Consider the following 22,895-nt stretch of genomic DNA (forward strand, 5'->3'; position numbering starts at 1 on the left):
ATGGCTGGGGCTGGTGGTAGTTCCCTCACCTGAAGGGCGCCACGTTGGCTACTGCTGTTTCCTAATGAGGCAATTAGAGCTGTCTCTTATATATCTTAGGATTAAAGCACTTAGCAACCGCTAGGCACCAAGGGCTCTTTTTAATGTAGGCTGAAAGGTTGGAGAGGCACATCGTGAATCACTCTTACTAAACCACTTCTCTGTGGCTTCCCAATTTCCTTCACAGTAGGGGTAGCTCAAGGCCTCAATTTTGCAGCAGTTGGGGATCTTCACTTTGACCTCATGTGGGCCCATTTTCTTTCTTGAGTGCTGGCTAATTTTGTGTGCGTGCTTGAGCCAGTCAGTAGGGCAGCTCCCCAGCAGTCCCTCCTCATTGTTCCTCCACAATTGGGCCCATTGTGACAGGGGCTGGCACTCCCTGGAATCCTACTTTCCAACGCCTAGTTTTCGCCGAGATGCTTGCCCTATTTTCTGCCGTTCCTCTTGGTTAATGTGTTCTTGGAGGAGAGTAATGAGGTTTTCGCGGCAAAGGTGCAGGCAGGAGAGTGTGCTTATGAGTCGCGACCATCTCAGCTCTGTGTTAATAGTATTTATTCCCGCTGTAAACACATAAAAAACAACAACTGACAAAGATTTTGTGGCACTGTGACTGGAGCAAAACCATCGTGTTCTCTCCTTTTCCCTTGTTAAGTTATTAGTAAGAGAGATCGGGAATCAGCTAAGACTCAGTGGGCAGCTTCACAGAAAGGTGGAAGGACTTGGTGCCTCAGATTTCCTGACTAGAAAAGCGGTACCAATCTTGTGTGGTCGTTTGCCTTAGTACCAAAATGGAGAGACCATCAGAACCCTTTTGAGACAACTAACCTGTATTTCGTAAAAGCTATGGTTTTCCCAGTAGTGATGTATGGAAGTGAGAGCTGGACCATAAAGAAGGCTGATCACCGAATAATTGATGCTTTTGAGTTCTGGTGCTGGAGGAGACTCTTGAGAGTCCCATGGACTGCAAGTAGATCAAACCTATCCATTCTGAAGGAAATCAGCCCTGAGTGCTCACCGGAAGGACAGATCCTGAAGCTGAGGCTCCAAGACTTTGGACACCTCATGAGAAGAGATACTTCTCTCCTTGCCTCACGGGTCGCAATAACTCCATGCCCTCCAACATTTCGCCGATGAAAATAGGGGCACCCTAACAAAAAGTGGGACATTCCGGGATCAAATCAGAAACTGGGATGGCTTCTGTAAATCCGGAACTGTCCCTGGAAAATAGGGGCACTTGGGAAGGTCTGTACTTCACAGCCGACTCTGAGAATTGTAGCTCTGTGAGCGCCTAACAACTATCAGCACCCCTAACAAACTACAACTCCCAGAATTCTTTGTAGGAAACTTAAAAGTGGTACCATAGTGCTTTAAATGTACACTGTGAATGTGGCCATGGTGTCAGTCATACCGATGCCCACATAGGGCCTTCGGAGCAAAGGGGAGAAGCATTTGGCGCCTCCTGAGGAGAACTTAGGCCAACCACAGAATTTTGGCTTTCCTTGTTGCCAATTTCTTCTGAGAGGGATTTGCACTTGTCCAGCTTTTCAGCAGCATCTTAAAAAGCAGACACATAACCTTGCCAACAAAGGTCCGTATTGTTAAAGCTATGGTTTTCCCAGTAGTGATGTATGGAAGTGAGAGCTGGGCCATAAAGAAGGCTGATCGCCAAAGAATTGAATTATGGTGCCGGAGGAGACTCTTGAGAGTCCCGTGGACTGCAAGAAGATCAAACCTATCCATTCTTAAGGAAATCAGCCCTGAGTGCTCACTGGAAGGACAGATCCTGAAGCTGAGGATCCAATACTTTGGCCACCTCATGAGAAGAGAAGACTCCCTGGGAAAGACCCTGATGTTGGGAAAGATGGAGGGCACAAGGAGAAGGGGACGACAGAGGACGAGATGGTGGGACAGTGTTCTTGAAGCTACCAACATGAGTCTGACTAAACTGCGGGAGGCAGTGGAAGACAGGAGTGCCTGGCGTGCTCTGGTCCAGGGGGTCACGAAGAGTCGGACACGACTAAACGACTAAACAACAACAACAACAACAACAACAACAACAACAACAACAACAACAACTTGTATTTCTGGGCCTGAAGAAGGCTTAAGTCAGGGGTGGGGGGTTTCATGCCTGGAGACCAAATGTGGCCCTCCAGACCTTTCTATGTGGTCCTTGAAACCCTCCCCAGAGCATCTCCCTGACTGACTCTGCTTCGTAGCTTCAGTGCCTTTTGTCGGATGACAAACTCTGATGAATGTGTGTAGAAACTAGCCTTTTGTACAAACGAAACATTTGTTGCTGCGCTCAGTTTTGCCTCTGGCATGCGGCCCCCAAAAGGTTCCCCAGATAGGAATGTGGGAACCAGTGTGGTGTAGTCGTTAAGAGTGGTAGTCTCATAATCTGGTGAACTGGGTTCGCGTCCCCGCTCCTCCACATGCAGCTGCTGGGTGACCTTGGGCCAGTCACACTTCTCTGAAGTCTCTCAGCCCCACTCACCTCACAGAGTGTTTGTTGTGGGGGAGGAAGGGAAAGGAGATTGTGAGCCGCTTTGAGACTCCTTAGGGCAGTGATAAAGCGGGATATCAAATCCAAACTCTTCTTCTTCTTTGCTTGAGAAGGATTCCCACCCCTGACTTAATCGGTCTGTCAAAAACATTATTCTCTTATTCATTCTCCCTCTCTTTCTCTCTCTAAATGACTTGGATGGGATGAATGGAGGGGATGCTCATCAAATTTGCAGATGACACCAAACTGGGAAGGGGTATCTAATGCTGCAGAAGACAGCATTTAGATTCAAAATGACCTTAACAGATTGGAGAACTGGGTGCAAGCTAACAAAATGAGTTTCAACAGGACAAATGCAAGGTTCCACACAGGAAGAACCAGATGCACAAATATAGGATAGGGGTCACCCGGCTTACTAGCAGTACATGTGAAAAGGATCTAGGGCTCTTGGTGGACCACAAGCTGAACATGAGTCAACAGTGTGATGCAGCAGCAAATCTAATACTCTCCTAGGCTGCATCAACAGAAGTATAATGTCCAGATTAAGGGAAGTAATAAAAAGGTAAAGGACCCCTGACAGTTAAGTCCAGTTGCGAACGACTCTGGGGTTGCGGTGCTCATCTCGCTTCACTGGCCGAGGGAGCCGATGTTTGTCCGTAGACGGTTATTCTGGGTCATGTGGCCAGCATGACTAAGCCGCTTCTGGCAAAACCAGAGCAGTGCACAGAAACGCCATTTACCTTCCTACCTATTTATCTACTTGCACTTTGACGTGCTTTCAAACTGCTAGGTTGGCAGGAGTTGGGACCAAGCAACGGGAGCTCACCCCGTCACGGGGATTCGAACCGCCGACCTTCCAATTGGCAAGCCCTAGGCTCAGTGGTTTAACCCACAGCGCCACTCTATTCTGCCTTGGCCAGATCACACCTGGAGTATACTGTGTCCAATTCTGGGCACCAGAATTTATGAAGGATGTTGAGAAGCTGGAAGGTGTGCACCTCAGGAAACCAAGCCTTTTGAGGAATGGTTGATGGTATGTTTAGCCTGGTAAGGAGGAGACAAAGAGAAGATGTGATAGCCATCTTCAAATATCTCAAGGGCGGTCACATGAAAGAGGGAGCAAGCTTGTTTTCTCCTGCTTCAGAGGGTAGGACTCAAACCAATGGCTTCAAATTACAAGAAAGGAGATTCTGACTAAACATCAGGAAGAACATTTTGTTGGTAAGAGCTGTTTGACAGGGGAACAGTCTCCCTCAGGAGGTGGTAGACTCTCCTTCCTTAGAGGTTTTAAGCAGAGATTGGCAGGAGTGCGTGCAGGAGCCAGGCCCTGTGACCAGTAGGGCTTCGCAGGACTGGGGCCTTCCTAAGTTTGTTCTGGAGAGGCAAGGCACGGCTGCACAGGTGAGGCTGACTGGTAACTCACTGCACCTGGTGGCAAGAGCTGGGAAGGGATATAAGGCCAGCATTTCCCTTCAGCTTTTTGCCACAGCAACTCATTTTCTGCTTTGCTGCGTTTGGCTTCTTGCTTCCTGATTCTCGGACCTTGGCTCCTTGACTCCTGGTTTCTCAACCCTCAGACCCCTGATTTCGTGACTCCTTGCTTCTTGACCCTCGGACCCCTGGCTTCTGGACCTTCATTCTCTAACATCTTCTCTAATTTGGCTCCAATAACTCGTGCAAGAACGCAGCCTTGGACTTCTCATCGTACGCAGGAGTTTATTTCTCCCTCCTTCCCACAACCCCTCTCCCCAAACTCACATCTTGATGGACAACACGGACACACTCCAAAGCTTGTTCCCTTCCTTGTGACTTATTTCCACTTAAGGCACTGTTGGTTCTGGTCCAGCACAGCTGCCTGCAATTTTTTGAGAGCACAAAGCTTAGCAACTGCTTCCTCCTTATCCGTACTTTCCTCCCCCCCCTCCCCCGCCCACCCCCAATAATACTTTGTTCCCTTTGTCCTTTTGTTTCCTCCTGCCTGACTTCAAAAGATGTGTATATTACCAGAATTATGTTCTGGAATTCTGAAGAGATAAGAGGCTCAGGATATGCAACTCATGTCAGGAAGCAAATCCTCTCTGAAGCATCCGTACGCACCGAAGAAGCTGATATTACGGGGAGGAAAAGAGCAATTTTCTTGCAGGAAAACAGAATAATGATCCCTTTGTTGAGAGCAAAGTAGCATCAGATGTGTTGCCAGCCTGCTCTTCAGGCTCCAGCAATCAGCAGGTTTGGCGTCAGTAAATCTATAAGATTTGTATTGGGTTATTTCTCCCCACCTTGGGAATTGGATAAATATTCCCTCTCTCCCTCCCACCCATTCTTCAGGCTTAATGAATTGAAACTGAGGGAGTTTGGCTTCCCCCAAAGAACCCTAGGAACTGTAGTTTGCTTGTTTTTTTCAGATATATTTTATTAAACTTCACATATATTTTATTAAATTTCACATATACATTCCAATACATAATGATGATGTTGTTGTTTAGTCGTGTCCGACTCTTCGTGACCCCATGGACCAGAGCACGCCAGGCACTTCTGTCTTCCACTGCCTCCCGCAGTTTGGTCAAACTCATGCTGGTAGCTTCGAGAACACTGTCCAACCATCTCATCCTCTGTCGTCCCCTTCTCCTAGTGCCCTCCATCTTTCCCAACATCGGGGTCTTTTCCAGGGAGTCTTCTCTTCTCATGAGGTGGCCAAAGGATTGGAGCCTCAGCTTCAGGATCTGTCCTTCCAGTGAGCACTCAGGGCTGATTTTCTTCAGAATGGATAGGTTTGATCTTCTTGCAGTCCATGGGACTCTCAAGAGTCTCCTCCAGCACCAGAATTCAAAAGCGTCAATTCTTCAGCGATCAGCCTTCTTTATGGTCCAGCTCTCACTTCCATACATCACTACTGGGAAAACCATGGCTTTAACTATACGGACCTTTGTCGGCAAGGTGATGTCTCTGCTTTTTAAGATGCTGTCTAGGTTTGTCATTGCTTTTCTCCCAAGAAGCAGGCGTCTTTTAATTTTGTGACTGCTGCCACCATCTGCAGTGATCATGGAGCCCAAGAAAGTAAAATCTCTCACTGCCTCCATTTCTTCCCCTTCTATTTGCCAGGAGAAGAAATGGAGGCAGATATTTATTTTACTCTGTCGACTTCCCATCCCATTTTCCATGGAGCTTTTTTTTTATTTCTCCCCCTTGCAGCACCCTATCTTCTCTTTCTTATATCATAGTAATAATAACAATAACCTCTGATTCCTTCTGTTGCTCATAGTTCAAATCCTGATTGTGAATTCTATCACGCCGTAATATTTAAATAGTCCAAGAGGGGGTCAAAGGCTTCCATTCTTCCATAAAGCAATCATCCTTAAGGTCTCTTCTTTTTAGCTGTTAACTTTTGCCGATTCAGCATCACTTTACTTATTCATCTTTCCTTAGTGGGGACTTCTTCATCCTTCAGGAACTGTAGTTTCTTAAGGGTCCTGGGAATTGTAGTTCTCTGAGGGGTGAACTACCATTCCCAGGATTCCTGGGGGTTGGAAGTATCCCTGTTGAAGTGGTACAAACGTACAGTGGACCCTCTGGATACGAACTTAATTCGTTCCGGGGGGTCCAATCACACCCCGAAAATAACGTAAATAGAGGTGCGCTCCTGCACATGCATGTGGCATGATTGAATGCTTTTGCGCATGCGCAAGGTGCGCAGAGCGCTTCTGGGCATGTGCGTGCTGCAAAACCTGGAAGTATACACTTCCTGGTTTGCCGTGGCCATAACCTGAAGATTTCGTATCCAGAGGGATACATAAGTAGAAGTACCGTATTTTCCGCTCCATAAGACGCCCCTGACCATCAGAAGCACCTAGTTTTTAGAGGAGGAAAACAAGTGTCTTTTCCTTAGCTGGAGCAGTTTTTTGCTCCTTCTTTTCTTCTAATTTCTCTCATTGCTTTAGTCTTCCTGTTTCCCCCCTTTGCAAATTTGCTGTCTTTATATCCCACCTCCCAGGCAGCCTCCTTTATCTCTAGCATCCCTTATCTCTCCTCCCCCCCCCCCCCCGATCGGCAAACGATCAGCAGCTTTGTTTCAACACCCACTTCCCTCTTTCAAAAAAAAAAAAAAAAGCATAATCTGCTTTTTGCCCCTGGGCAATTAGACTCCAGGAACCACGCATTCGCTCCATAAGACGCACAGACATTTCCCCTTACTTTTTAGGAAGAAAAAGGTGCGTCTTATGGAGCAAAAAAATACGGTACTTTAAATCTATGGTACAGATATGACTGATAGATTATTATTTTTTAAGCTGCAGTCCATTTCGAGCAAAGCCTCAATCCTTTTCAAAGGCAGCCCACGTATTGCACGTCACAGTAATCCGAGGGGATGTAACTTAAGACATAGGTCACTGTGGCCAGATCCGATATCTACTGAGCATCTGCTGTTGGCATTCAGATCATTGCAGTTCAAGGGTCCTTGAAACCACCCACAGACCCTGTTCATCTGCCTGAACTTTCTGAGCGCTGTGCCTGGACATGGGTTTCTGTTATAGGCCCTTTGAATGTTTCCAAGAAAAGTGAGATGTCGAAAGGTTGTGCCCGGCTAAATGGGGGAGGAAAAGAATGCAGGAATCTTAATGAGTTTTCTCTCTCTCGCTCAACAAATCAAGGATTCTAAAGTGCACTGGATATCAAAAGTGCTTTCGAAAAGTAGAAATTATGGCCTTGGAGTGAGTCACGTAAAACACGACCCGGTTCATTTTGCCCCCCTCTCGCTATGAAGTTGACACTTCTTTTCAAATCTGTGCTTAATTGACATTAGCAAAGTGTTTCCAGATAGCGGGCTAAAAGGCAGCCACCGAGAGAACAAAGCGCTGTGATTTGTTACGATTACTACCTGGGTCAAATTGTCAATTTCCCTGGCCTCATGCCGTGTAAGAAACACATTTCAACTTCCAAGAATGAATGGCCCCCTGTCCAATTAAACACACACACACACACAAACACAGGGTCGTTGCTATAGGCGGCTAAGTGGGCTAATGACATAGCAGGGAAAAAAGTTTTACCCGCCAGAGACAATTGCTTTCTGTTGCCTGGCAATCAGAGCCACAGCCGGCTGAGTCATACTTTAGATGGGCTTGGCTGGTATTGTGTGTTGCCACTCGGAATGCCAAAAAAGCCACCCAAATGCTTGTTTCACGGTGTTGGGGCAGGTGGTTTTTGCTTGCCATTTTTGGGGGGGTCAGTTTGTAGCAGGAAGGGATCTGCAGGGCTCGATCTGACCTGGGAAGCACAAGAATCCCTTGTGATCAAACGCCCGGAGCCCAGGCTGATGGTTTGGCTACCATCTCGTCCCCTCAGCGTCTACCTATAAGTTAGGAAATAATTGTTTCCTCTCCTGTGCCTTTATCGCCACTGTGGATTAGTCTGCAAATTACGGGTCACTTAGGAGAATTTCTAAAATTTAATTTTGGAACACTCAGTTTGCAGTTTTCATATCCCCTTTAGTTCATTTTGCATCTCTCCCCTCTCGGTGTTACCAAAAGGGAGTGGTCAGATCTGTCAGTTTCAGCTTCTCATTTTTCCCGGCTTCCGTTTCATTTCTCCACATTTGCACATCAGTTTGCAATAAATATAATAATAATGATAAAATACTTTTGGAAACCTATCAGGATTTTCTTGCAATATGCACATTCTTGCAATATGCAAGCTCCCCCAATCAACACAGTTTTGCAAAGTCCATTTTTACTAATATAACACATTTTAGTTTGTTATTTTTGCTGGTGTATGCACACTTTACCATACTGTATGCATTTATATACGTATAGATTACCTGACTGGAGAACAGCATTGCAAAATTCAAAGAACTGCAAATTCCAAAGGGTGGCTGTCTTTCGGTTTACATATCATTTCTGAAAGTGTGGGTAGGTTTGTCTTTAAATGCAAACTTAATTGAATACCTGTATACTTGAAAGAATGTCTCCACCCCCATCGTTCAGCCCGGACACTGAGGTCCAGTGCCAAGGGCCTTCTGGTGGTTCCCTCACTGTGAGAAGTGAGGCTACAGTGAACCAGGCAGAGGGCCTTCTCGGTAGTGGCGCCCGCCCTGTGGAACGCCCTCCCACCAGATATCAAGGAAAGAAACAACTATCTGACTTTTAGAAGACATCTGAAAGCAGCCCTGAATTGGGAAGTTTTTAATGTCTGATGTTTTATTTTGTTTTTAATATTTTGTTGGGAGCCGCCCAGAGTGGCTGGGGCAACCCAGTCATAACGGTGGCATATAAATATATTATTATTATTATTATTATTATTATTACTCCCACTTATTTCAAGCATTCAGGATCTGAGTGCATTGCTTATATGTCCAAAACTGGCTCATCCACAAACAAGGGGAAGATATCAACAGACTGAGTGGCAACCCCAAAGTTTGCAGAAGGGGGGAAATTGGAGGAAACCTTTAAGATGGGGGGAGCTCAACATGTTCAGTGGCTGCAGAACCTTGGCTTACTGTGCTCTGTGTGTTGAAAACTGTAGGGGGGAATGTAATGAAATGACTAACTGTGATCCTGAATAGAAGCACTTTGTACTGCAACATCTTGTTGCAGGTTCCACTTTTTCTTACATTTTTATATTATTGTTACTTTTCTCATCACTCCCCCTTCACCTTTGGGGATCGGACAGGCGATAAATCTAAATCCCAACTAAGTACATAAACATCTCCCGGGCTCTCTCGCTTCTTTAGCAGCTACCCACATTCCCAGTAATTTTCCTTTCTGACCTTATCTGCCTTCTCTTCCGAAACGGACGTCTCACAACCCTATCTTGCTGGCAACAAGCTCTCTGTTATGTCCAAAGGTGGAGGGGAGGCAGAAGAAGATGAGAAATTGCTTTGCAGGAGGTCAGTGGTACATTTTGAGAAACGCAGCGCAGCCAGAGCCCCAGTCAGCTTAGCGGAAGTGAGAACCTGTTCCTGGAATTACATAACCTCCAACATTTCTCCGATGAAAATTTGTTGTTGTTGTTTAGTTGTGTCTGACTCTTCGTGACCCCATGGACCAGAGCACGCCAGCCACTCCTGTCTTCCACTGCCTCCCGCAGCTTGGTCAGACTCATGCTGGTAGCTTCAAGGACACTGTCCAACCATCTTGTCCTCTGTCGTCCCCTTCTCCTTGTGCCCTCCATCTTTCCCAACATCAGGGTCTTTTCCAGGGAGTCTTCTCTTCTCATGAGGTGGCCAAAATACTGGAGCCTCAGCTTCACGATCTGCCCTTCCAGTGAGCACTCAGGGCTGATTTCCTTCAGAATGGATAGGTTTGATCTTCAGTCCATGGGACTCTCAAGAGTCTCCTCCAGCACCATAATTCAAAAGCATCAATTCTTCGGCCATCAGCCTTCTTGATGGTCCAGCTCTCACTTCCATACATCACTACTGGGAAAACCATAGCTTTAACTTTACGGACCTTGGTCGGCAAGGTGATGTCTCTGCTTTTTAAGATGCTGTCTAGGTTTGTCATTGCAAATCGATGAAAATAGGGACATCTTATTCTACATCGCAAAGCTTCTCCCACGTTAGATCTCGCCAAACATCGACATCCTATACACATTGACGCCGGTCACCCTGAGCCAATGGCAACCTCTCCACTGAACCTACCTCACAGGATTGTTGTAAAAAAAGAATGTGTGAGGGAAGGGATCACGTACAACACCTTCAACAGAAAAATGTAATGAGTCCCTGTCAGGGGAAAAGGCAGGGAATAATAATAATAATAATAATAATAATAATAATAATAATAGAGGAAACTGTGAGAATGATCAGAAACATACCACAGAGCAAATCCTCAGTGGGACATAGTTCTGAGTAAAAATGCTTAGGATTCCAGTGTAAGGCTGCAGAGTCTTTACTTTTTTTTATTTTTCATTTTTCTAATAATAACAATTTTCTTATACATAGATATCCAATCCAAATTTGCATTGATTGACTCTCCCCACCCCCCTGGTTTCCAATTGTCCCTTTATAATTTCCATTGCATCTAATTATTTTTCCATTTAATTTCCAATTATTTTTCACATCGTAATTCTACCTTCAGTTCATAAATGCTTCAACAATCCTGCTAATGTTTCCACGTTCTTACAATGTTCTTTAAAATAATCTATAAAGTTTTTCCACTCTTGATTAAATTTTCCTTCATCTTGGTGCCTGATCTTCACGGTTAGTTTTGCCATTTCGGAATAGTCTATCATCTTAGTCCTCCATTCTTCTTTCGTTGGTATGGTCTCTTTTTTCCACTTCTGGGCAAGTAACGTTCTGGCAGCTGTGGTTGCATACATAAATAATCACTTTTGCTTCTTTGGTACTTCATCTCCTAATATTCCTAGGCCTCTGGTTTTTTAACAAGCATATTTTTGAACATCTTTTTCATTTCATTATATATCATTTCCCAGAAGCCTTTACCTTTTTACATATCTACCACATATAGAAAAAGTACCTTCTTTTTCCTTACATTTCCAACATAGATTAGATGAGTTTTTTATATATCTTAGCAAGCTTTACAGGTGTTAAATACCACCTATACATCATTTTCATATAATTTTCTTGCAATGAGCTGCATGCTGTAAATTTAAAATTTTCTTTCCACAGCTTTCCCCGTGATTCCAAGTGGTATATTATACCCTATATCTTGTGCCCAGAAGGCTGCACAGTCTTTACCCGGTTACCTGTGAGTAGGCTCCATTGACTACAATGGGGCTTACTTCTGAGTAGGCAGTGTAAGGCTCCATTTACAATAAAGGAATAAACGCTCCCCCACATTTCCTTTAAAAATGACTGGCTGCTGAAGCGTTGCAATTAAATAAAGTGGACTGGTGACATTTTCCTTCAAAATTATAGGAAGTGGCTTCATATGCCAGCTTCACCATTTCCTTCACTTGGTGCAGGAATTTTATTTTCAGGATAAACAGGACTCTGGTTTTGCACCTACAAACACACGCACATCACTTTTAATGGAATGAATTTTATTATTACGGTCACAGACCAGTTCCGGCTCACTTACAGTATCAGGAAAATCATGAAACACAACAGGAATACGTTGAATTGCAATTGGGTGTAACAGAAACAATTCAGATATAGCGGCAGTTAAAAATATATATTAAATCTTGATCACTAAAATATAACCTAAAATTGTCATTTAAAACCTTAATCATTTTGGTAGTGCAGCCTGTTCCCTAAGTTTTATGGCAGTCGCACAGAATTTAGCCACCCTTCTCATGATCTCTGGCTCCTTGTCCTCTACCAGGAGTTTTAGACATTGAAGTTCAGACCCATTTGGAGATTTTTGTATAACAGGAGTGATAAATACCGAGCGTATATCCCCATAGAAACAAGACATGAGAGACAATTTCTACCTCCATCAAGCCGCAGGGGCAGACTCGTTCCACGTACAGTTTACCCTCGAATCTGCCCTGCCATCACTTTTAATTGTTCTCTGGGACATGGAGGGGAGGGGAAAAGGTAACCGGGACCTTCCAGGATCAAATCGGAAACTGGGGTGGCTTCTGTAATGCCAGGATGTCCCTCTTAAATTGGGACGGTTGAGCCATGTGGAATTAAATCAGAAGGAGCAGGCTGTCTCCTTGTGCATTATGGAACTTGGAGGGAACATCTACTGAGTCCTTTCTCCGGCACCTAAAGGAGACATGGGTACCATGTTGGCAAGCCCCGCCTTAATCCTTGTGTCTGTTTCTTTTCTAGGGGACTACTTCGGCATCCTCATGGAGGCAAAGGTGACGTCTTTTCCGTTCAACGTGTTGGACAATCCCATGTATTGGGGCAGCACCATGATCTACCTGGGCTGGTCCGTCATGTGAGTCCATCATGTTTCTGCTCTTTTCAAACTTATTTATATATTACATTTGCAGTGGTACCTCTGTTTACATATTGAAGGGTAGTTCTCTAAAGGATTCCGGGGGGCGTGGCCCTGTCCGAAGCCTGGGGAGGTGAGGGCCTAAGGCACGCCCCCTATTTGTGACCCTGGGGGAGTTCCTAGTTGATGCGCATCAGCAGGACTCCCCCTACTGGTGGTTAACCCTTCCCGGACTTCAAGTGGACGGGCTGAAGCTGGATATAGTCAGTTAGGACCAATTGCCTAACCCAATACCGCTCATCACCTGTAACCAATAAAGTTGTGGCCTTATTTAGCCCATTAACCTTAATAATTGTGTCATGTGTCTTTATTTCCACTGGGGTGGGGACGGGAACTCGCCACGCAAATGTTGACCTACTTTGTAGAATGCATCTAGAGCCAAATGATCACAGTGCATGTGATCTCCAGAGCGGGAAAGGTGAAACGTCCACTTCCTGGTCTCCTCTATAACCGTGTCCTTAGCAGGAAGGATGCAGCGGGGGGTGGGGGCCGGGATCGACAGCGCAGGCCCAGTGTATCCTCCAAGTCACTCGGATGACGCCAGAGGAGACCGCGGTAAATAGATCAGCAATTTCACTAAATAGGAAGGTCGGCTGAAGGGACTTGGGGAACTGTCAGTACAGTGTAGAGACAGGCTGCTCAGAATAACAAAAAAGCTTTTAAACTGGCCGATTCTGAGGAAAATGCAAAACACGTTCCTCGGCAGCGCACGGCCAGCTATCATGTTACTTGCACTCCATTCTCTGAAGTTTGAGGGGGTTCAGTGCATGCCCTGAATTGGTTTCCTTGGAATGAAGGACTGCTCTCTATCAAGCTGGTGTGGCGTAGGTGTTAGAGCGTCAGGCTAGGACCTGGGAGGTCAGGGTTCAAATCCCGTCCCAGCCACAAAGGAAAAGTGGGTTAGAAATGTAAAAATAAACAAAATGAAATATATAAAGTACATTAACTGTGCAAGTTGGCTGCGGTCAGTATTTTTGCTTGCAGGTGCCAAGAGTTTGGATGTTTTCCCATTCTTGCATTCTGAAGCAAAAGGCTTTTAGCTGCCGGGTCTCTGTTCTGGTGTTTGGCCTGTCCCTCTTTTAGGATTATCTGTTGTTATTAGTATTACTGCCACTACTTGAACATACCTATTAAAGCAAAGTGCACTTTCCCCATTACATGAATGTTCTCTACTGATTCGTGTCCTGCGTTAATGTGTTCCCCGCAGATAATATTAACTACGAGAGTCTTTTGTTCGTTGTTCTCTGACTGCTACACACAGGGTGTCAAATGGATGTCCCCGTTTTCATGGTGGTAGAATGCATCATCCGTGGTCAGTCGGTAGTAACCACAGGTAACAGAACAGACAGTACTTTCTTGTGTTCTCTCTAGGGCAAAAGTACCCACTCCATTTTGATGTGTTTATTTTTGAGCCCCAAACAAGCACAAAATAGTTTTGCGTATTCATCAAGCCTTTATTTCCCCCCACCTTTCAACCCAGAATCCTAGGGTGGTGCAAGAGCTGGGATGACCTTGCTGTTTATGAATTGGTGAACAGAACCTACGAACCATGTGTCCATCTATCCTGGTATTGTCTGCACACTGAACTGGAATCTACTCTCCTACATTTCAATTCCCAACATTACCTGGATATGCTGGGTATCGAACCAGTGACCTTTGTGCAAACCATCTGTTCTTCATGCAGACAGATGCTCTAACTGGGAGTTGCAGCTCTTGGACCACGAGGGGTGGTTTGCACCTGAGCAACGGAGCCACGAGAGCAAAATGTATACCTGTATACCTGAAGGAGCATCTCCACTGTCATCGTTCAGCCCGGACACTGAGGTCCAGCGCCGAGGGCCTTCTGGCGGTTCCCTCGCTGTGAGAAGTGAGGTTACAGAGAACCAGGCAGAGGGCCTTCTCGGTAGTGGCGCCCGCCCTGTGGAACGCCCTCCCACCAGATGTCAAGGCAATAAACAACTATTTTACTTTTAAAAAACAACTGTTTAGGGAAGTTTTTAATGTCTGACGCTGCATTGTTTTTAATATTCAGTTGTAAGCCGCCCAGAGTGGCTGGGGAAACCCAGCCAGATGGGCGGGGTATAAATAATAAATTATTATTATTATATAAAATGCAGGAGTGGTGAACTTGTTGCCTTTGGATGGACTCCAAGTCCCATCATCCCCAGCTGCCGTGGCCAACAGTCAAGGATAACAGGAGCTGTAGTCTAGCAACATTTGGAGGGCCCTGAATTCACCAGCCCTGCTTCATATATTTCATAACTCCTTCCACCCGGTCGCTTATTCTGCCTCTTCTCTGCACCTGTTTTTAACAAGCCTCTTTCTCTGGTTTTGAAGCATCCCTTTCTACATGTTTAAATCAGGGAGTGTCCACAGAGGGGCCCAGCGATGAATGATTGCATGCACATCTGCGGGTGCCACTGAGACCGTAAGTCGACGAGGTGGTGTTGGCGGCAGATCCGGCTCGTATGACGCACTGACTCTTTCGCACACATCTCTGGCATTTTAATTGGCTGCTAAACGAGCCCTGCGATGAGCTGGCGATGCTAGTAAATGACCCTCCGTGAAATGAAAGCAAAGCTCATGGGGATGGAGATGATGAAGTCAGAGAGTCAGAGAGTAGTGGAAGAAGAGATATCCACAAGGCGGGAAGAGGACCAGTTTCTGAAACCACCTTGAAAGCTTGTTGTTGTTTAGTCATTTAGTTGTGTCCGACTTCATGACCCCATGGACCAGAGCACGCCAGGCACTCCTGTCTTCCACTGCCTCCCGCAGTTTGGTCAAACTCATGCTGGTAGCTTCGAGAACACTGTCCAACCATCTCGTCCTCTGTCGTCCCCTTCTCCTTGTGCCCTCCATCTTTCCCAACACCAGGGTCTTTCCCAGGGAGTCTTCTCTTCTGATGAGGTGGCCAAAGTATTGGAGCCTCAGCTTCAGGATCTGTCCTTCCAGTGAGCACTCAGGGCTGATTTCCTTAAGAATAGATAGGTTTGATCTTCTTGCAGTCCACGGGACTCTCAAGAATGTCCTCCTGCACCATAATTCAATTCTTTGGCGGTCAGCCTTCTTGATGGTCCATCTCTCACTTCCATACATCACTACTGGGAAAACCATAGCTTTAACAATACGGACCTTTGTTGGCAAGGTTATGTGTCTGCTTTTTAAGATGCTGCTGAAAAGCTGGACAAGTGCAAATCCCTCTCAGAAGAAATTGGCAACAAGGAAAGCCAAAATTCTGTGGTTGGCCTAAGTTCTCCTCAGGAGGCGCCAAATGCTTCTCCCCTTTGCTCCGAAGGCCCTATGTGGGCATCGGTATGACTGACACCATGGCCACATTCACAGTGTACATTTAAAGCACTATGGCACCACTTTTAAGTTTCCTACAAAGAATCCTGGGAGTTGTAATTTGTTAGGGGTGCTGATGGTTGTTAGGCGCTCACAGAGCTACAATTCTCAGAGTCGGCTGTGAAGTACAGACCTTCCCAACTGCCCCTATCTTCCAGGGACAGTTCCGGATTTACAGAAGCCATCCCAGTTTCTGATTTGATCCCGGAATGTCCCACTTTTTGTTAGGGCGCCCCTATTTTCATCGGTGAAATGTTGGAGGGCATGGAGTTATTGCGACCCGTGAGGCAAGGAGAGAAGTATCTCTGCAACCTTTAGAAGACATCTGAAGGGAGCCCTGAATAAGGAAGGTTAGGAATAAGGAAGAAGGAAGGTTTTTCAAAAAAAATGTTTCATGTTTTATTGTGTTTTTCTTGCTGCAAGAAGCCAAGTTACAGGGAACCAGGCAGAGGGCCTTCTTGATAGTGGCACCCGCCTTGTGGAACGCCCTCCCACCAGATGTCAAAGAGAAAAACAACTACCAGACTTTTAGAAGACATCTGAAGGCAGCCCTGTTTAGGGAAGCTTTTAATGTTTAATAGACTATTGTATTTTAATATTCTGTTGGAAGCCGCCCAGAGTGGCTGGGGAAAAGCAGCCAGATGGGCGGGGTATAAGTAATAAATTATTATTATTATTATTATTATTATTATTATTATTATTATTATTAATGTAGGAAGCCGCCCAGAGTGGCTGGGGCAGCCCAGTCAGATGTGTGGTGTACAGTATAAATAATAAAATAACAGTAACAACAACAACAAAAATAACAACGATGGAATAGGACGTCCCTATTTTCATCGGAGAAATGTTGGAGGGTACATGTTAAGCCACTCTGGACACAAGATCTACCCATCCTGGAAGAGTGGCAGATGAAGATGATGGACTATATGGAATTGGCGGGAATGACTGGCAGAATCCGAGACTTGGGAGAAGAGGTGGTGGAAGAAGACTGGAAGAAATTTAAAGACTATCTTCAGAAATATTGTAAAATTAATGAATGTTAAAATTATGTTCGGATTGGCAATAAGTGGTATTCAGCAAGAAAAGTTAATAAGAATATGCAAAAATGAATTGATAAATGGATGAAAAGATAGAGTCATAATATGTTAGGATATAGAGTTAAGATAAATGAATGAGGGTAAGGATTTCCTGAATTGATTATGTAAATGGGAATGCAAAAAGGGGAGGTGTGAGGAGGTCAAGGAAACAAGCAAATGAGCTTAAAAATATCAAAAAATGGATTTTTTTTGTATTTTCCTTTTTTTCTTTTTTATGTATTTTTGAATTCTTCTTTTTCTTGGTTTTTCTTTTATTCTGTAAATCTTTGTTTTTTTGTAAAACTCTAATAAATATCTTTAAAAAAAAAAAAAAACCACTCTGGGAGTTGTGACTATCTGCCCAGCGTCTCTTCAACCTGCATCCTGCATCGCAGACATTTCTGGGTGGGTTGGCAGGTGCAGCCCCCTGTTTTCGCAGAAGTCCCGCAAGCAGCTTACAGTTGTGGCTTCAGGCCCAGAGCTGTAACAGTCATGGGTGACTTGCCCTCTGCTTTCCATCGCAAGTGGGAATGCTGTGATTCTGTTAGGAACCAGGGCAGGCAACTGTCGTGCCCCATCTCAGCCGCTGCTTGTCTCATCACCGTCGCCATGACGCCCAAACACCAAGGCTGTTTCCTTCCACTTTGTGAGAACATGTTCTGTATGACTTCAATAGAAGGATGGATCCAGTTTCCCAGGCTTTAGCTCAGCATCCTCAGAACAATGTTTCAAACACTCAGGAGGTGTAATCCTTCTCTCTGCAGGATGCTGCAAACAGAACTGATTTGGCTGTCTTATTCCTCCCGGTATTACCTACCTTTGCAAGTAAACAGTATCAGCATGTAATAGGGGTGGCACTTTTTAAAGCAGGCCCAGGTTGTTTGCTATTGTATTATTTACTTGTTTGTTTGTTTATCACCCGCCCCTTCACCCTAGGGTCCCAGGTTGGGTTACAACATTAAAACACAATATTAAAAAGCAGTTTGAAACAACTTCCAACCACAAAAATAAAAAGAAGGTGGGTGCAAAAAAATATACACCCCAAGTGCCAAAAGCCAGGGTAAAGCTTTCGCCAGAAGCTGTGCAGAGAAGGTGCCAGGCACACCTCTGTAGGAAGGGAGTTTCACAGCTTAGGGGCCACCATAGAGAAGGCCCCGTCCCCAAGTCTCTGAGGATGGAGTAATTACCAAGAGGGTCCATGTCACTCTCAGCAGGCGGTCTTTCGGATATTTGGGGCATGAATCATTTATGGCTTTAAACGCTAATGTGAGCCTGGAAATGAACCAGGAATCTGTGCAGTTGTTTTAAAATGGGTTATATGAGATCTAAATGGAACCCCAGCCACTGTTCTACTACAGTATTGGCACATTTGCAAAGCTAAGCGGGGTCCGGTATGGTTTCAAATTGGATGGGGAACCGCGTGTAGAGATTCCTGCATTGCAGAGGGTTGGACTAGATGATCCTTTGGGTACCTTCCAACTCTCCAATTTCTGTGATCTTATAAGTTGCTTCTCCACAAACCAACTGAGGCAAGTGAAAAGAAAGAACTAAGAGCAACCGGGAGACAAAAGATAAAAGGACCCATTTGAGAAAATATGGAAAGCCTTAATTGATTATACAATTGTAAAAGGATAATGTTTGCTTCCTGCCCTTGATATAATCTAGAGTAAATTACCTTTCGACTTATCTTTTTATCTTGAAGCCCTGTAGGGAAGAATTTTATAAATAAAACCCCATAAAGAAAATACAAAGGAGAGAGAAAGTATTAAAATTATCACTATATATAGTACTGAGCTGCCTTAAGCCTGTTATGTCAATAATTCACCCCTTGCAAAGAAAAGGCATCTCTGAGGAAAACAGGATGAAGCAACATTTTGAAAGAGCCAGAAATCCAATGCAATAGAATACCCGTATGAAATTAAACCCTGCCTGTGCCCACCTGCTATGTTTTTTTCCACCCTTCATTTCAAAAGCCTTCCTGAATAAAACATGTTTTCAAGCAGGGATGGGCCAAATGCAGCTCTCTGGCCCTTGGGACACGCTGTGATTGCTTTTGCACAATGGAATGTGCCCTTACAGTCTGATAATGCCTCTTATTTCCTAGAGGGAGGAAGTTCCACAGTACAGGTGCCACAACTATGAAGGCTCTGCTTCATGTGCTTACAGATGTAACTTCAGTGAAGGAGGGCCCATTCCCCATCCTGAGGGAACAGGAAATGTGGAGCTCCAGAAAGATCTTGGTCTGCCAGTTACCTTAACTTTGCAAGGTGGCCTCTGTGGGAAAATAATCGGACCTGGTGAAAGGCAACTTCCTATGATCAGTGGACTGGGAGACCCCCTTATCCCTGCATCCACTGGATCTGGAAGCTGAAGGAGGACGAGGAATAGTTTTCAAGAAGAGGTCTGAATCAGACTGTCTCCCACCCAGCGCAACTCAACCTCCCCTAATGCAGAAGGCGAAAGGAACAGTCTGAGGCCTTTCAGTACCAACACTGACCCTAATGACCCCAAGCCAGGGTGACCCCCCCTTTCCATTTCCTGAAACTCCACTTCAGATGTGAGACTCTGGTTGTCATGAAGTCCCTGCTTGCTGTTAAAGCCACTGTTGAGCTTTGGGCTGTTACCAGAACAACGCCTGTCTTCAACAGGAGCTGTCCAAAGTCCTGTAAGGCCTGTACCAACCTCCTGAAGCATCCAGCCGCCTCTTGTTTCCTGTGTCGCCCAGCCTGGCTGAAATAGGGCAGCATTAAAGCAGAAGGGAGGGACGCGGGTGGCGCTGTGGGTTAAACCACAGAGCCGAGGGCTTGCCGATCAGAAGGTCAGCGGTTCGAATCCCCGCGACGGGGTGAGCTCCTGTTGCTCGTTCCCTGCTCCTGCCAACTTAGCAGTTTGAAAGCACGTCAAAGTGCAAGGAGATAAATAGGTACCGCTCCAGCGGGAAGGTAAACGACGTTTCCGTGCACTGCTCTGGTTCTCCAGAAGCGGCTTAGTCATGCTGGTCACATGACCCGGAAGCTGTACGCCAGCTCCCTCGGCCAATAAAGCGAGATGAGCGGCACAACCCCAGAGTCGGCCACGTCTGGACCTAATGGTCAGGGGTCCCTTTACCTTTAAAGCAGAAAGGGGGACCTGTTGGAGAACTGAGTCTTCACCCCCTTCCCACTGGCCCATCTTAGTCCTCCCAGGAAGAGGAGAGTGAGTCCATTTGTGCTCTTTTCCCTGTTTGCAGTGAATATTTTCCCTTGAAGAAAAAGAAACTGTGTTTACTGAGGAGGCCTGGAAATGAGATTGCAAAAAAGGGGAGAGAAACGTGATCAAGGACTAATCACTCATATTTATGATGGTTCTCTCTGAAAATAGTTGCTTCTAGAATAGCCGAAGAAGTCAATCCAGCTATTTTTCCACTCAGCCCCTTATTGATCGTTTTCTTCCTGTGCGCCAGCAAAACAAGTTCAGCCGCTGGTTTGGGCCCCTGAAGCAAATAAATGTTTTTAAGTAAGAACCCAACGGGCTCTCATTGCTCTCATCTCACTGCCTGCCCGGAGCATCACTCAGTGGCTCAGAGATGGGATGTAATGACTTTTGCTCAATGCAAGGGGCAGGGCCGGTTGATTACTGACTGGTCATGTCAGTTGTTGACTGCTGCAAGGAAGCCAGAAACTTCTCGATCTGCAGCATGAGTTGAGTCTGTGTGTCTGCGAAATGCCACCTCCTTTTCTCGAGGTCCCCTTTGCAGCCCCAAGAAAGGAGGTGGCGGCATTTTGGTTTATTTCAGAGGGAGGGGTGGAATTTAGAGGGTGGTGGGTTCAAAGCTCGCTGGGAATCTTTGTGGCTCCTTGGAGGTGCTAGTCGCTGTTTTGCTGCCATCAGACTGCTGTTCCGGAACAATGCCATGCCAAAATCCTGCTGGGGCATTCTCAGACTAGAGTCAGGGGAGATGTAGATGAGTTTAGCTTCCTCTGCTTCTTGACCCCCCAAATCTGGATGTATTTTTACCCCCTTTTTTGAATATGAGCCTGTTCCCAACGCGGGTGGTGCTGTGGGTTAAACCACAGAGCCTAAGACTTGCTGATCAGAAGGTTGGCGGTTTGAATCCCCACGACAGGGTGAGCTCCCGTTGCTCCGTCCCCGCTCCTGCCAACCTAGTAGTTCGAAAGCACATCCAACTGCAAGTAGATAAATAGGTACCGCTCCAGCAGGAAGGTAAACGGCATTTCTGTGCGCTGCTCTGGTTCGCCAGAAGCAGCTTAGTCATGCTGGCCACATGACCCGGAAGCTGTACGCTGGCTCACTCGGCCAATAAAGCAAGATGAGCGCCGCAACCCCAGAGTCAGCCACGACTGGACCTAATGGTCAGGGGTCCCTTTACCTTTACCTGTCCCCAAATTTGGGTCAAACTATGGCCTCAGCCCGAAGATTTGGTCCAACACTAGCAGTGCTTTTCTTCTTGGTCCACATAGAACATAGGTAGCAACCAGACCATTGACTCACCTAGCTGAGAATGGTCTGCACCAGCATCAATCTAGGGGGGTTTCTCTCCCAGACCTCCTTGGAGATGCCAGGGAATGAACCTGGGACCTTCTGCATGCAAAGCAGTTGTTCTGCCATTGAGCTACAGCCCTTGCAGTTGTCAGGTGGCAGCTGCCCCCAGAAAGCTCCAAACGTTGAGGTCCACCTGACCTGGTTTAACAGACCAACGGAAACCAGATATTGTATGGGGTTGATTGGCAGCTGCCTGTTGTGACACTAACCCCTGGAGCACTTCCGCAACTCTTTTTATGTTGACTTTGTTGTTGTTTTTAAAGCGGCAAGTGGCAGTTCAAATAAATATACATGATCCACCAGAGTTTAATCCCAATTGTTTAGTACACACGAACTCAGTTTGCATTGCTTGAGTTACCCAAGTATGGTTGCTGTCGAAACATGATCAAATAGTTCTTTATTCTAGTTAGGGCAATGGTTTGCTGTGTCCTTCCTTCTACGATGGTGCCTGCTGTCACAGATATACGCACCATCTGTTTTTTAAAAATGTTTCCCTTTAACCTACTTCTGGGATGCAGCTGCCTTGCGTCGTGGTCTCGTATGATACGCGTTTCGGCTCTTCGGTATATCAAATCAGAACTCATGTGGGCCAGTTGTTTACCTGGCAGTTTCCACATCTGTGACTTAACCTTATCATCAGACTCCAGCATCTAAATGTCCTTCCTTTTCCCACATTGTTAGTGCGTCTTGCTCTCCTGCCATCCTCCTCGCAGCAGCAAAATTGCCAATCACCAAGCGCTACCTAGATACTGTTTTTTGGTCATTCTCATTCATTTGTCCTCTCCGCTGTGACCCATTTCTGAAGTGGTTAACTCAGCTCGATCTGAGGAGAGGAACTTGATCAGGGCTTTCATCAGAACAAAACAATCCTCTAAGTGGGCTTAGGCACAAGCTCTGTCCTCTACAGGCCCCAGATTGATCAAAGGACGACACACGTCACGTCGAGACGAATCCGTCGCCGGCCAGTGAGGAACTGCTTTCTCCAAAACCCTGGCAGAGAAGCGACCAGCTTTCCTATGATGCTAACTTAACATCAAGTCAGGCTACGTGCCCATTAAGCCAGGGGTTGTTAGCTCTTTTTGGAACCAGATTTCTGGAGTTAGTGCTGTGGGTGACACCTCCCCATGTCACTTCTCCGCCCCCCTGCCCCCCCAGCATCAGGCACACTGTGCACAGAGAGACAGAAAAAGGTCAGATTCACACTGTACGTTTAAAGCTCTGCAATCCCTCTTCTTCTTCTTCGAAATAATTTTATTTGATTTTACAAGTGCAAAGTAATACAAAATAGATATCCCTATTTAGAGATTTCTCTGAATCTCGAGATTTCCCCCATCCCTATTGTCTACCTTTTCAACTGCATAGTATTTCATAATCCATATTAAAAATCTCCCCGTCTCATCCATGTTATTTGCTACATTACAAGTGTTATTTAAAAAATCCTGCTAATGTTTTCATCTGCTTACAGTTGTCTCTTAAATAAATCCCCCCCCC

At 45.7% G+C, this 22,895-nt stretch overlaps 1 protein-coding gene across 7 annotated transcripts in view; it reads left to right on the plus strand.

The window, feature by feature from the left end:
* The window catches only part of PEMT (phosphatidylethanolamine N-methyltransferase), a 96,481-nt gene that overhangs the window by 64,762 nt on the left and 8,824 nt on the right, over positions 1-22,895 (plus strand). For 4 of the 7 annotated variants that reach the window (XM_083585898.1, XM_083585897.1, XM_083585900.1 and 1 more), the window contains 2 exons: positions 12,270-12,381; positions 13,922-14,153. In XM_083585898.1, the coding sequence (XP_083442024.1) occupies positions 12,270-12,381; positions 13,922-14,138 (329 nt within the window). In that variant the 3' untranslated portion in view covers positions 14,139-14,153. Of the gene's footprint in view, positions 1-12,269; positions 12,382-13,921; positions 14,154-22,895 lie in introns of those variants that run through there. The other 3 variants (XM_083585902.1, XM_083585899.1, XM_083585903.1) reach the window with 1 other exon arrangement.

This window comes from Podarcis filfolensis (genome assembly GCF_964270895.1).
Source record: "Podarcis filfolensis genome assembly, chromosome: 14".
NCBI lineage: Eukaryota > Metazoa > Chordata > Lepidosauria > Squamata > Lacertidae > Podarcis > Podarcis filfolensis.